At 33.0% G+C, this 15,619-nt stretch overlaps 1 protein-coding gene across 1 annotated transcript; it reads left to right on the top strand.

Moving 5' to 3' along the window:
• The first annotated feature begins 274 nt into the window (after positions 1-274).
• LOC126888785 (uncharacterized) lies at positions 275-6,859 on the top strand. Its single transcript, XM_050657156.1, has 2 exons — positions 275-380; positions 6,141-6,859. Exons 1-2 carry the CDS (start codon positions 351-353, stop codon positions 6,576-6,578), a joined length of 468 nt encoding a protein of 155 aa, XP_050513113.1. The 5' UTR covers positions 275-350; the 3' UTR covers positions 6,579-6,859.
• Positions 6,860-15,619: the final 8,760 nt, after the last annotated feature.

The following is a 15,619-nucleotide window of genomic DNA, read 5'->3' as shown; positions in this document are numbered from 1 at the left end:
TCGTCCGGAAATGTTTAGCTTTTCCTACTAGGTACACAATGTATTATTTTCGTAAATTAAATATTTTCCATAATTTCAAATTCCTAAAATTTAATGCAGGTTCTATGAAATCTTCACGTGGGTAAAAAGCTTATCAACAATTAACATTTCGCTGTTCAATTAATTAAAACCGATAAATGACAATAGAAAAAGCATAACATAATATATTATTACTCAGATAGGCGAAATTTAGATTTTTATTATGATTAAATTTTTTAATAATTATGGTATTCTAGATATAAAAGAAAAACAACAACTCAATAATAGTCACATAGGTGGATTTAAAGTTAATTCATTTAATAAACTGCAAGATGAGGATGGTCTATTTTGCCTCGATTCTCGTAAGTCACACAATAAATTATTTTTTCTACGACCGTTTAATATTATGCTTATTATTAACTATTTTTAAATAGATAATAACAACCATTACTTCACCCATAAGTAATAGTTCAGTACTCACAGGTCTACCTGCATGCATGCCTAGTGACATATATAATCGGTGGGCTGAAAAGTTCGTAGGCTAACATAGAAACATTTTTTTTTGATAAAATTTAATTTTATTTTTCAATCTAGTTATTTTAGAATACGGTACGACGATTATAGCGGTCATACAACTTTTCAATGCCATTTTTATAATACAATTTGTCTTTACCCTTAAAATAAACCTCAGTTTCGGCGATTACTAGGGATGGGGAAAACCTACCGGTTATAACTTAAAACCGGTTTTTTTCTTCTGCAATAATCGGTTTTTCGGTTGTTTTATTGTCCCGGTTATAACCGGTTTTATCTTTTTAAAGTTACAACCGGCGAAAAACCGGATAAATGGAAAAATACTGAATTCAGAGAAAAATTTGAAAATTTTTTCGCCCCCGCTCGTAAATGAGAAATTTTGAAATTTTAAGCTGACTGGAACCGATTTCACAACAGTGATGTCTGATTTCTATACTGATATGGACTGATATCGATTTGACTGGAGTATCGTAAACTAAGGCGCAATGAAAATTTTACCTGTTGGGCATAGGCTATGAATAAAAAACCGAATGCCTGCTTTTGGAATAACCGGTTTTTTGACCGGTTATAAACGCCAGGTTAAACTGTAGGTGAAAAAAACCGGTATAAAAGAAAACCGGTGTTTTGTTAACAACCGCCATCCCTAGCGATTACCTCCTCACTGGTGATAAATTATTTTTCCAGCGAGCATTCTCTTGAGGTCTGTGAACAGGAGGTAGTTGCTGAGAGCCTTATCTGGTAAATACGGTGGCTGCGGAAGAAATTCTAAGCCCAATTTATGAAAATTTGTAATAGTTTTCATTGATTTGTGACACAGTGCGTTGTCTTGATGAAATAGCACTTCCTTTTTCTTCAAATGGGGCCGTTTTCTTCGCGATTTTGTCCTGCAAATGCTCCAATAACGCAAGGTAATAGTCGCTGTTAATGGTTTTTCCATTTTCAAGAGAGTCGATGAATATTATACCATGCACATCCCAAAATACTGATGCCATAACCTTGCCAGCCGACTGTTGCGTCTTTCCACGCTTTGGAGTCGGTTCATCACCTGCAGTCCACTTGCCAGACTGTCTATTGGACTTCGGTGTGTAATGATGAAGCCATGTTTCATCCATTGTAACATATCGATTAAAAAGCTTCAAACACTTCTCAGAATCATCAATTCGTTGTTGTTTTTGATCGATTTTGAGCTCTCGCGGCACCCACTTTGCACAGAGCTTTCGCATACTCAAATATTTTTAGCAAATTTATTTTATTTGATATTTTTAGAGTCTCAGCTATCTCTAAAAACTTCACTTTATTGTCATCCAAAATTATTTTGTGGACTTTTTTGATGTTTTCGTCCTTAACAACCTCTTTGCGGCGTCTACTGATTTTCCTGATGCACTGTCCGACTACTGTTTATCAAGCTTTGGCTTCAAAAGTATTTTTTTCGCCAAAAAGCAATACTTTATTAAGACATAAAATTTATTTTTATTCATTTTTTAAAAACTAACATAAGTTTCTTCACTCAAAATGTGTGTCATCGTCAAATTTATACATGCATCCTTTAAAGGTTAGGGCTGAACAAAAATCATATAAATTTATTACCAGTAGTGCTATCTATGTGTCAGGCTACGAACTTTTTCATCCCACCTGATATGACAGATATTGGTGGAAACAGACTGTATATTGGGTTTTCTTTATATTAAAAAATGAAATTATATCTTAAAAGATGAAATAAAACTCTATCTGTTTTAAATTTAAATTACTCCCTTTCCGAAAACGTTGCCGTGAAGGATGAATATTTTCAGTAATCTGTATTTAGTGTCGTTTTTCATTTTGTGTTTTCTTTCTTTCTTTATTCTTCGTAGTACGGTTTCGTTGGTTATTTTGTCCGTTCATGATATCTTTAGGATTGGCCGGTCCCAGGCAACCAACTGACGTCATATAACGTCGAGGAAACGTCAGTTTTGGTTGAATATATACAAGTATTTGAAAATTACGTCATATAGAGGTCTTTTGTAGGTGATTTTAAATACGTAAGATTAATGACGTTAAAATAACGTTTAAAAAGCGTTTTCATTTCAGACAGTTTAAGTCTGACGTCACAAAATTGGGAGGAGGTTGTTTGTATTACTCCAAACAATTTCGTAAAATAATTTTCATAAGAAATTTCTCATTTATTGTTTACGTGGTTTGTGTCTGAAATGATAAAATAAGACCTTTCATTTAGATATTTAGTTGAAGAAACGTGTTAATTAGGAGATTTGTATTCGTTTTTGCTCAGTGTGTTAGTTTAATGCAGTATTCTTCTTAACAACTGTTTGAGGTTATGTTTATTTTCTGTTGATAAACTAATTATGTGTTATCGAGTTTTATCGAGTAATTTGTTAATAAATTATTTATTAGTTTGTATGTTTTTTCAGTTTTGACACAGTAAGTAGGTATACTTATATAAATAGTGAAAATTCTATAATGCGAGGGCTGGTACAATCATGCAGAATCAATGTTAGATTGCTTCTAATACACAAGCGATCTTAAACTAATGGTAGTATATATTCATCGACACATGGGACGTAGACCTGTAAGTTTCATGTTACCTATTTTTTATACTACCTATTTTGAAACATCTGAAAGAGGTCACTTTTTGAAAGTATTAAAGACGTGATTTTACCGACGTATAAAAGTCGTCACCTTTTAGACGTTTTAAAATCGTCACAATTATGACGTCAAATCGATGAGACAAATACACGTAATTTTCAACGTCGGTACTACGTCATAGAAACACGTAAATTGGTCATTTTTATGACGTGTTATCTACGTTATAAAAACGTCGTTTGGTTGCCTGGGGTATGGCCACATTTCGAAGTTTTTTCTCCACCGCTTCAGTGACTGTCCAGAATTCAACTCCGTAATATAATATTAAGAATATAATATAATATGATATATATGATATATAATAAGCCTTACTTTTATCTCCAGATTGAAGTTTTACCTTTTAAAGAGTTTGGCCATGTTGTGCAATGCACCCCTAGCCTTCACTATTTTACATTTTACTTCTTGTGAATGATCCCATTGTTCGTTTACTATTGTTACAAGATAGTTAACTGTTTTATTCGGTCCACTTTTGTATTCTGGAAAAGCAGTTGGATGTCTCTAATTTTATTTTTGCTGATGACCATAAATTTAGTTTTTAGTATGTTTATTTGTAGTCCAATCATCGTGGGTCTCTCTCTTCAATCCTGACCCCCCGTAGGAAATGTAGTGATCGACGTGACGTCGTGTATTCTCCGTCTCCAAAGATCTCTGTCTCTGGTCATTCCTTTTAACTCATGCATAATGTCTCTTTTATATTCCTGTAATTTGATCGATCCATCTTGTTGGGGATCTTCCTGGTGATCTTTGGCCTTCCACCTTTTCTTGTATAATGGGTCTTTCGCATGTTTTCTATATTTCCTCTTATAACATGTCCAAAGTATTTTAATTGTTGATGTACTTTACTGGAGAGTCATCAGTCCTATGGTCAGTCCAATGATGTCGTAGCATTCGTCTCCAACAGAACATTGCAGTGGCGTCTATCTTTCTTGTCTCCGATTTTCTCAGGCTCCAAGATTCACATTTGTAGGTCAGTATAGGTAATACTAAGCAGTTGATTAACCTCATCTTTAATGCTCTTGAAATTTGACAGTGTTTTCATATTGTGGTCATTTTTTCTGTTAGCAAATTTTGCTAGACCATATCTACGCTTAATTTCTTCCAGTAATGAACATGTGTTTGTAATTAATGATCCCAGATATAAATATGAGCTCACAACCTCAAACCGGTCAATTGTGGTTATGTGTGGATGACTGTTATGTAGTCTATCGACTCTCATGATCTTTGTCTTTGATAAGTTTAATTCAAGACCAAATATTTGCCTTTTTCCTATCCTTAAAGTGCTCTTCTCATAATACATGCTCCCCATATATTGAATAATTATTAATGTGGAGATCGTATACATCCCTGTCTGATACACCGTTTTGGATGAAATTAGTTTGAAATGTGTTAAGCAGTTTAACTCATCCAGTAGTGTGTTCGTATAGTTCAGTTATAAACGAAATAAGGTGTTGTAGTACGCCTATTTCTTTTAGTATTCGCCATAAGTGTATCCACTTGACTCTGCCGAACGCCTTTCGATATTTTATAAAGCATATTTTATGTCCAGTGAAATGTTGAATTCACTAGATTTTTCGATTATATGTCTTATATTCAACAGGTGTTCTTGAGTACCTCTACCTTTGTTAAATCTACTTTGCTCTTGTGGAATTTCTCTTTGAAGGAATGTTTTTAGTCTGTCATTGATTATATTATGTAACATTATATTACTGGTATGTGATAATAAAAAAATAGTTCTATAATTGCCGCAATGTGGGTAATAGCCATCGTTACATGCTCGTTGAATAAAATACTATTACAAAGTCATTACTATTTCATCATAATAAAAATATTTAAAAATATTTCTAAAAGATATTTAATTGAAAACTTATTGAACCATTTTTTGGTAATACCTCCATGGCTTCTAAAAATTGCAAGCGAGATATACCATTTTTACTTCAAAATTTCAACTTAGGGCAGATATAGCAACTTTTGCATTCTCTTATGAACCACTAAAAAGTGGTGAAATCGTCGATAAGAGTGCTGGTTGCGCTCTCTGAACTAAGTAAAAATTAAGAGAGTTTTGGGTTCGTATTGCAACTGAATATAAATGGTATATATTTTTATTTCTATTTTATATTAGTATTACTCCTTTGAATCACATAGGTCTACTTTCCATTGTAATTTACTACGCTGAACAAACGGGGTCGTTATTTGCAAGTTTTAGAATTCCCTCTTGTTTTCTTCACTTCAGCATCCATCTGGCTTGCAATTTTTAGAAGCCATGGAGGTGTTACTAGAAAAATGGTCCAATAAGTTTTCAATTAAATATCTTTTAGAAATATTTTTATTAGGATGAAAACTTTGACTTTTATTTAGCAGATGCCGCTACGCACCTACTACCATTACGTCAGTTGCAATGTGGAGACTAATAGAGTCGAAAATTTCAACTTAGGACAGACCTATTGTTCGTCCGCTCTAACTTTTTCTATGCGTCACGATTCATTTTCAAACAAATTAAGTCAAAACATAAAGTGAAACGTACGCCGATGTGCGTAGTATATAGTATACAGCCTCAAAATGTATATACACATCGACGTCCGTTTCACTTTATGTTTTGACTTAATTTGTTTGAAATTAAACGTCGATGTGTATATACATTTTGTGTACTGTATACTATATACTACACACATCGGCGTACGTTTCACTTTATGTTTTGACTTAATTTGTTTGAAAATGAATCGTGATGCATCGGAAAAGCTATAGCGGACGAACTTGTAGCAATCTATGCATTCTCTGAAGAACCACTAAAAAGTGGTGAAATCTTCGATCAGATTGCTGGTTGCGCTCTCTGAACTAAGTAAAAGTTAAGAGAGTTTTGGCTTCGCAACTGAAACAGAAATGGTATTCATTTTTATTTTTATAAAATGCTGTTTTGTTTAATTTTGATAGTAGTTTGAATGATTTTTTATTTATAGTTGCTGTTTAACATGGCGAATGGTTTACCACAGCAAGATGAACATCTTCATTTATACGAACCGGCTCGCCTACTGGATGGACACAGAAAGCCATACAATGTAAAAACCAAAAAAGTAACTAAAAGTGGTGTAACTCTCCGAAGTAATTTCTTTGAAACTATGGAGACATATCTGAATTTTATGAATTATGGTGCTGCAATATATACTAAAAGTTGGCGAACGACGCAACCACCGATGACGCCACCGACTCCTAGGAGAGTGACGGACTCAGACAAAGCTTTTGCATTCCATGTTTTAAACGTGCCGGTTAACCTAGATTGGCGAAGTGTATTGAATCCAACGATTCCAACGACTCCAACGACTACAACGACTACAACTCCAGCTGTCAACTACCAACCGGATACAAGGGAGTTTATAGCCGATTATGATGACGTTTAGACTGTAATCGACGCACTTCAATAATAATAACGTCTCTGCCGCGTTATAACGTATTGTTGATTGATATATTGGCCCATATCGTCGGTATACTGCGAAAACCAGTTAAATGTCGAAATACCGAAATCGAGAAAACATGTTTTTAAAGTTTATAGCCCAATAAAATAAAACCAAAATGTAATTCTGTGCAGGTTGGAATAAATTTTTTATTAAAGTTTAGGACAAAACAAAAGATATCTTCAAGAAATTATATGATTCATATGAGGGGATTGTTTATATAATTAAAAATTTAAATATACCATAATTAAAAACAACCACTTTCTTGCAATTGAAAAAATTCTAATTTTTTATAAACAAATTAAATACCTCATAAACTACTCAATATTTATCAACCAACTTTTTCTGAAAAACAAAATATTTTATAGTGCATATACAGGGTGTCCAGAAACTCTACCGACAAACGAAGACAGGAGATATTTTAGATAATTTTTAGATAATTTAACCCAATTCACCTAGTTTGAAAATGCTTCATAAGGGAGCTAGAGCTCTTTGAAGATGGCGTCGTGTAATTAGTTTTTCTTAAATAACTCCAGAACGCTTCTATTTAGAAAAACGAAAATTGGTGCGCATATTTACTTTCCAGAAATGAATCTATTCCATCTATTGTGAATTTCTAGAACCGGTCATAGGCGTCAGTTTTGGGTAGGGCAACGGTTATTTTATCGCATAACTTTTTTGTCTTTAACTTTTAAGCATTTTTGTCACTGGATTATTAAATTGTGAGGTATTCTAGTACTAAAACGTACTCTTGATTTAAGTAGGTAGGACACAGCGTTTTCTAGAAAAATGGATTTTAAAGTTTTTCATTTTGGGAATTTGAAAAAAATGGAAAAAAATTTTCAAAAAAAAACGATGTATTTTACTAACTTAAAGCAAGAGTAACTTTTAGTACTCGAATACCTCATAATTTAATAATCTAGTGTCAAAAATGCTTAAAAATTAAGGACAAAAGTTACGCTATAAAATAACTGTTGACCTACCTAAAACGGACGCCTATGACCGGTACTAGAAATTCGCAATTAATGAAATCGATTTATCTCTGGAATATAAATAAATGTACCAGTTTTCGTCTTTCTAAAAAGGTTTTTTTGGAAATTTTTTTTTTTGAAATTTAAAGAACGAAAAATTTTCAAATCGATTTTTCTAGAAAACGGTGTGTCCTACCGGCTTAAAACAAGAGTACCTTTTAGCACTAAAATACCTCACAGTTTAATAATGCAGTGTCAAAAATGCTTAAAAATTAAAGACAAAAAAGTTATGCGATAAAATAACCGTTGCCCTGCCCAAAACGGACGCCTATGATCGGTACTAAAAATTCGCAAAGGATGGAATAGATTAATCTCTGGAAGATAAATACGCGTACCAATTTTTGTTTTCCTAAGTAGAAGCGTTCTGGAGGAATTTAAGAAAAACTCATTACAAGACGCCATCTTCAAAGAGCTCTAGCTCCCTTAGGAAGCATTTTCGGACTAATAAATAGGATTAAATTGTCTTAGATTTATTTGAAGAATCTTCTGCCTTCGTTTGTCGGTAGAGTTTCTGGACACCCTGTATATATTGTAAAATATATTTTTTTGGAAATTTGTTTTTCAATATTGATTTACAATTGTTTAAATAAACTATGGGTCAAATTTAATTTAGCAAGTCTCATATAAAAGACTGTTTCTTCATCTTTACACAAAAAATTGTAAAATCCTTAATAAAAAAAAAAGAATTACCGCAGCAGTTCAAAAAGTAAATTTTTTGCAAAAATTACCAATTTGTAATTATTTAAACAATGATCCCCTCATATGAATCATATACTTTCTTGAAAATATCTTTTGTTTGGACCTAAACTTTAGTAAAAATTTATTCCAACCTGTACGTAATTACATTTTGATTTACATGTAATGTAATTTTATTTGATCGGTCTATTAGTGTTTTATGTTGAATTATGAGGACAACTTGTTTTCGTATTCTAGTGAAAGATGCATATATTATCAGAAATGATATTCCATCATTAGTTGAAAAAGACAGCTAGCTGATTAAACCTAAATTTAAGAAAAAGATGCGATCACTTATCTGGTTTTACCTGTAAATCTAAATAAATCAGTTACCCTTAAAATAACACATTTAAAACACATACAGTGAGCACGTAAAGGTTGGAATAAATTCATTTTCTCGAGAACGAACGATTTTGGAAAAAAATCCCGATACAGGTCAATTTTTATTTTTAAATTACGACTTTTTGGCATATATATCATACCAGTGACGTCACACACCTGGGCGTGATGACGTCATCGATGAATTTTTTAAATGGGAATAGGGGTCGTGTGATAGCTCATTTGAATGTTAATTGAATTCTATATTCAGTAATATAAACATGTACATAATTATTTATACTAGGTGCCCAAAAGAATTTTTTTTTAATTAAATTTATTAACATAAAAAGAAGAACGCATATAATTTTTTTAGTCAAAAATACATTTTACTCCTCTCAGAAAACAGAAAAAAATGTTTATTTGAAAAATAATCATTGCTTTTCGCTTAAATTAAATGTTCAAACTGTCAAGAGGAAGGTGGGTGGCGGCTTTAATATTAAATTTAGGCAAAAAACAATATTTATTTGTCAAATAAACATTATTTTCTGTTTTCTGATATTACTAAAATGTATTTTGAGTTAAATAAATTACACACATTCCTCTTTTTATGTCAATAAATTTAATTAAAACATTTTTTTTGGACGCCTTGTATAAATAATTATATTATTGTTTATATTACTAAATAGAAAATTGAATTATCTTTCAAATGAGCTATCACCCCCCTATGTCATGAGCGACCCCTATTCTCATTTAAAAAATTCATCGATTACGTCATCACGCCTAGATGGGTGACGTCACTAGTATGATGAATATGCCAAAAAGTTGCTATTTAAAAATAAAAACTGACCTATTTCGGGATTTTTTTCCAAAACCGTCCATTCTCGAGATAATGAATTTATTCCAACCTTTACGTGCTCACTGTATAATAAACCAAATGTAACATTTTTAGTTTTGTGATCGGGTTATGAGGCTTTAACTAGGTAATAGCAATGTTTTTAGGGATTAGTCGATAATTTTATAACATTTAACTGGTTTTCCATGAACATTTTATTAACAGCTGTTTGTAGTTATATAGATATTTTTTATATAAATAATAGGCAGTTTTATAGAAAAAACAAATTTATTTGGAACGTTTTTTTTTTTTTTTTTTATTTTACAAAATGGTCGCATCAACCTCGGAGGTTATTAGCGACATATACATATACATAAGGTAATTTATTTACATATGTTAGATTTTGTTAAATACATTGATATCTTTAAGGAATTTTACCAAGTGTTCAATTTTACAATTTTCTCCTAAGATTTCACTTGTTGATCCGAGGATGTGGTTGTTCTGTCTCTGCAACTGGTATTTTGGACACTCTGCAAGTACATGCTTAACACTTAGTGGGATATTACAGTTTTCACATAAAGTGGGATTAGTGTGACCAATTATGTGTCCGTGGGTAAGTCGGGTATGTCCTAGACGAAGGCGAGTAACAATGACATGGTGAGTTCTGTTGTGAATTTGAGATTTCCACGGTTTTAGAAACGTTTTCACTTCGCGAAGTTTTGAAGTTGAACTGTCCCACTGGTTTTGCCACAGATTTTCGACTTTCACTTTAATAAATGATTTTAAATCATTAAGAACTACATCTCTCACTTCACTCGCGGTTTCACTGTCCCTGGCTTGTTGAGCTGTCCGATCCGCCGCTTCATTTCCTTGGAGGCCAATGTGTGAAGGAACCCATAGGAATTGTACAATATGGTTGTTGTTTTGAATGGTAGCTAGTTCTTTTTTAATTAGGAGAGCAATTGGATGCTTCGTGTACAGTTGGTTAATGGTATGGATGGAACTGAGGGAATCGGTAATTATAAGAGCATTGGATATATTACTGGAGTTAATATGAACGAGAGATTGATAGATGGCGTATAGCTCGCCAGTATGTATACAGCTTAAGGATGGTAGTTTATACTCAAGTGTACTATTTGGAGTAATGACAGCTGCCCCAACTCCAGTAGATGTTTTAGAAGCGTCTGTATATATATGATAGGACTTAGAAAATTTTGTTAGTTTGTTGATGAAAGTATTTTTTATTAAGGAGTGTGGAGTATCGTTCTTTCTAAAGATATTTAAGGATGTATCGGATTGAGGAATGCTTAATGTCCAAGGAGGAGGAATTTCTATGAAGTTGGAATAGGTATTTGGTATCGGAATTTGTAAAGTCCTAAGGGTTTGCCTAACTCTTTCGTAGAATGGCGGTTTCATGTTCCTATTTTCAGTATATAGGTTTTTAAAACGATCAGTGAATATGTTATTTCTAGATGGATTGTTTGGATTAGAATTAGCAGCAAATGCGTATGTGAGAGTTAAGTGCATCCTTCTATGTTCAAGTGATGGCTCTCCAGTTTCTGCTCGTAAACTTTCTATTGGGCTGGTCCGAAATGCTCCTGTAGCTATTCTTAATGCCGTATTTTGGATTACGTCAAGGTGGTGTAATAAGGATTCTTTCGCAGATGCATATACTATGGAACCGTAATCTATTTTAGATCTAATTAGGGTTTTATAAATATGGATTAGGCAGTTATAGTCAGCTCCATAGTTTTTATTAGAGAGAGTTTTCATAAGATTAATTCCATTTTGGCATGTTTTTTTTATTTGTAGAATGTGTTTTTTCCATGTGAGTTTCGTATCAAAAATCATCCCTAAAAACCTAATATCATCGGCATAATTCAGGATTTGGTTACATAATTTTAGTTGCGGTTTATTCGGATCACGTTTCTTTGAAAATAACAAACACTTCGATTTGCTGAGTGAAAACTGAAATCCTGTTTTCTTCGACCAGTTTTCGAGTTCATGAAGTGAGGTTTGTAAGTGACGCTGTACTGATGAGATGTTTTTTCCTGAAGATACTAATACCAGATCATCCGCATATAATCTGCCATGAACTAAGCTGGAGTTTGATGCTATAATATTATTAATGGCAATTAAAAATAACGTTGCGCTTATTACAGACCCCTGAGGGGTGCCATTTGCTTGAAGTCTTATTGAAGATGTGCAGTGATTGACTCTTACTTGAAAATTGCGTTGTTTAAGGAAATTTGAAATGAAATTAATGATATTACCTCTAATATTCCAAGTGTGTAATGATCTGATAATATCGTAACGCCATGCTGTGTCAAATGCTTTTGTAATGTCTATGAATACTGCAATAGTTTCCTGTTTGTTTGCGAAAGATTCAAGAATTTCAGATTCTAAATCAATGAGGTTGTCAGTAGTAGTTCGATTTTGTCGAAATCCACTTTGCTCGTTAACCAGGAGGTGATTTTCTTCTAATATCCATAGCAATCTTTTATTAACTATTTTTTCCATGACTTTGCACATTACATTGGTGAGAGAGATGGGTCTATATGAGGAAATTTTAGTTCGTGCATTGTTAGGTTTGAGAATAGGTATAATTATTGAATCACTCCAGGAGGTTGGAAAGACATTATTTAACCATATTCGATTGAAAATTTTTAGAAGAGTACACTTTGCATTGTCTGGCAGTTTTTCCAAGAATACTAAAGGTATATTATCGGGTCCAGGAGCAGAGTTTTTTGTAGTATTAAGGGCAAAGTTAAGTTCATCTAAGGTTAAAGGGATATTGAAGGAACTGTTATCTCTATCTTCACAATCGAGCTGTTGTTTTTCTGTGATGATTTTGTGTTGTATAAACTCTTCGGAATAGTTGCTATTGCTGGAGTTTTTTTCGAAGTATGTAGCAAAAGCATCAGCTATTTCATTAGGTTTTGTTATTATATTAGTATTGTGAGTAATAAAAGGCACTTGGTAAAATTTGTTTTTTCCTGATATTTTACGAATATTGGCCCAGACTGTAGATAAAGGTGTTGTACTGTTTATATTTGAGACAAATTTCCTCCAGTTGGTTTTTCGAGCATTTTTTGTTATATATCGAGCATGTGCTCTCTGTTTTTTGTATTCAGTTATGTTAGTTGTGTTACTATGTTTTTTCATTTTATTAAAAGATGCTTTATATTGCTTGATTGCATTTTGACATTCCGTATTCCACCATGGTAGAGGTCTGTGTTTCCTTAATATTTTAGTTTTTCCTATATGTGTTTCTGCCGCGTATGTAATAATATTCGTAAAAATGTTAAGAGTTTCATTTATATCAGTGTTTTCAAAACTAGATTCTTGTGATTCTATGCCTGTTTCTATGGCATCAGCGTACTTGTACCAATTAGCGTTTTTCAGGTTCCATTTTCGGACTGGTTGGTATTCAGAGATATTTTCATCAGAAAATACAGACATTTTTATTGGGTAATGGTCGCTCCCATACAAAAAGGGTAGGGGATCCCAATTAAGAGCAGTTGAAAGAGTTGGGTCACAAATCGATAGATCGATTGCCGATGTTGTACCAGTATGTACATTAAATCTGGTTGGTCTTCCATCATTGAGAATGTTTAAATTTTCTTCAGTTAACAAGTCTTCGATTAGTCTGCCTTTGATATTAAAATTTGTTGAGCCCCACATTGGGTTGTGACTATTGAAATCTCCTACTATTAGTCTGGGCATAGGTATTTGTGAAATGAGTGCTTTTAAGTCGGTTAAGGTGATAAGTGTGTTTGGGGGAGTATAGATGCAACATATATTAATGCATTGGGAAGCTTTAACTGAGACGGCTACAGCTTCGATGTTTGTTTTTAGTGGAATCGTTTGTGCTTCAAGAGTATTTTTAACATAAATGGCCACTCCACCACTTGCTTTTTCCTGGTTGTTTCTATTTTTATAAAATGTTGAAAAATTTTTAAATGTGTGGCAATATTGGTCTTTGAAATTCGTTTCTTGGAGACAAATGATAGCGGGGGTAATATCATTAATTAAAAGTTTTAGCATTTCATAATGGGTATAAAACCCATTTATATTCCATTGTAATAAATTGAATGTTATAGTTATAATTATTGAATGTTCAGCTCCTGGGATAATTCAGTCGATGTATCCGTGTCAGGTTCTTCATCCTCGTAGTTGTCTTTTGTGAGCTGTCTCGTAATTTTTTTGTTAAGCTTTGTACATTTCAATTTTAATGAGCGTTCGGATGTATATGAATGAATTTTGGTTATGAGTTTTTTAAATTCTAGAATGTCTGCTGTATATTTATTTATAACGCTGATAACATCTTTTGTTCCATGAGCGTTTTCAAATAAATCAACTGTTTCCTCAAAAGTTAATATTTGCTTTTCGGAATTGAATAATTCTTTAATTGGTTGCATTAGCGTTTCTAATGGTATTGTTGATATTTTTGTTTTTATTCTTTTTTGTTTCTGAGTTGGCTTTGAAAATACATCGTCACTAGCTGATGTCTCAATCGGGGGTGATATTGCTTCAGATACAGTTCGTTTGGAGGATGATTTAGATGTATTTTCTTCGTTGGATACGCTAAATTCTTTTGGTGCTGGATTCTCTTTATTTTCATTAACCGAGCAAGAATTATTGCTTAGACTGGAAGATGAAGGCTGGTTAGTTATGACTATGTGAGGTGAGGGGGCTGATGAGGTGGATATATTTGGTTTGGATATCACTGGCATTGTATTATCTGTAGTTGATGTATCAAGAGGTGTTAGGTTGGTTGTAGATAATATTTTTGTTAGTGGCGTTGAATTATTTGATATGATTGTAGAAGTGCATGTTGTTGAAGGTGTAATAGCAGTCGTTTCTGTTGAAGTTACTGTACTAGGTTCGTTTCTGTTTGAAAGTGTAGCAGTTGGGACAGCTGTTTCTGAGTGATTTACATTTACTGAGCAACTACTGGAAATGTGGCCATGTTGTTTGCAAATGAAACATAAGTTGTCTAATGTCAAAAAAATTCGATTTGTAGTATCTTCATGAGTTATTAAAATGGTATCCGGAATTGGACCTGTGGGTGGAGATACGTAAATATGTCGACGGAAACTGAGTACATGTTTGTATTCAGGATTGTTGGTTCCTATTCGCAAAAATGACATTGATGAAGTTGGTTTTAGCCCTAAGAGCAGTAGTTCGTTTTCTATTACCTTATGCGGGATAGTGGGAGAAACATTGGATATTAGGAGTCTTTCACTTGGAGTAATTAGTCTACGGACTTGAATTTGTGTATTGTTTACAGTGATGAAACCTCTACTGTTTGAAAAAAATTCATCTACGACTTGTTTGGTTGAGAAATAGATACAGATACGATTGTTGGTGATTCTTGATGAAAAAATAATGTGTTTTGGACTAACTAAAGCTCCTACCGCTAACATGTATTCTTCTAATTTAACATCATTGAGAGAATTAAAAACTACTGCTTGTAGCTTGGATGGATAGATTGTCTCTTTTTGTCTACTAGCTGCAGCAGAGTAAGATAAAGGTTTTTGTGATGTGGATTGCGATAATGATTCATCGCTATTATTAGTGACGTCGAATTCCATTTCTCAACACCATTTGATTTTCCTAAGTACGGACCTGTTCCGCTTCGGGTTTTGGTAATTGTCTTTAAAGACAAAAAATTGGTGTCGATCAATGACTGGTGTTGTTTATTGACGGTTTTATAAAATTCTTTGGTTATGAAATACTTATTAATAGAAAAATATGTACTCACAGAAAATGTTTTTCTATACACACTTAACTAACACTATTATACTTGATGTTAACGTAGTGTAAGAATACTATGATTGGTTTTTGTAAGTTAAATTTATTATTTGTCAGGATCGATCAAAAAGCATGTGTGCTTATTCGATATCAGTCTTATTTGGAACGTGTTATAGATACATGACAATATTATTACTATGAGTATTCCTCGTCCGATTCGTCACTGAAAGGGCTCTGACAAGATGCCATTTTCATCGTAAATTACGATGCAACCTGCTATATTCCTCCGGTATCACCCCCTTATTAAATAGCTG

Source organism: Diabrotica virgifera, chromosome 7 (assembly GCF_917563875.1).
Source record: "Diabrotica virgifera virgifera chromosome 7, PGI_DIABVI_V3a".
NCBI lineage: Eukaryota > Metazoa > Arthropoda > Insecta > Coleoptera > Chrysomelidae > Diabrotica > Diabrotica virgifera.
The sequence above is the reverse complement of the archived record's forward strand: the minus strand, read 5'-3'. Positions and strand labels throughout refer to the sequence as shown.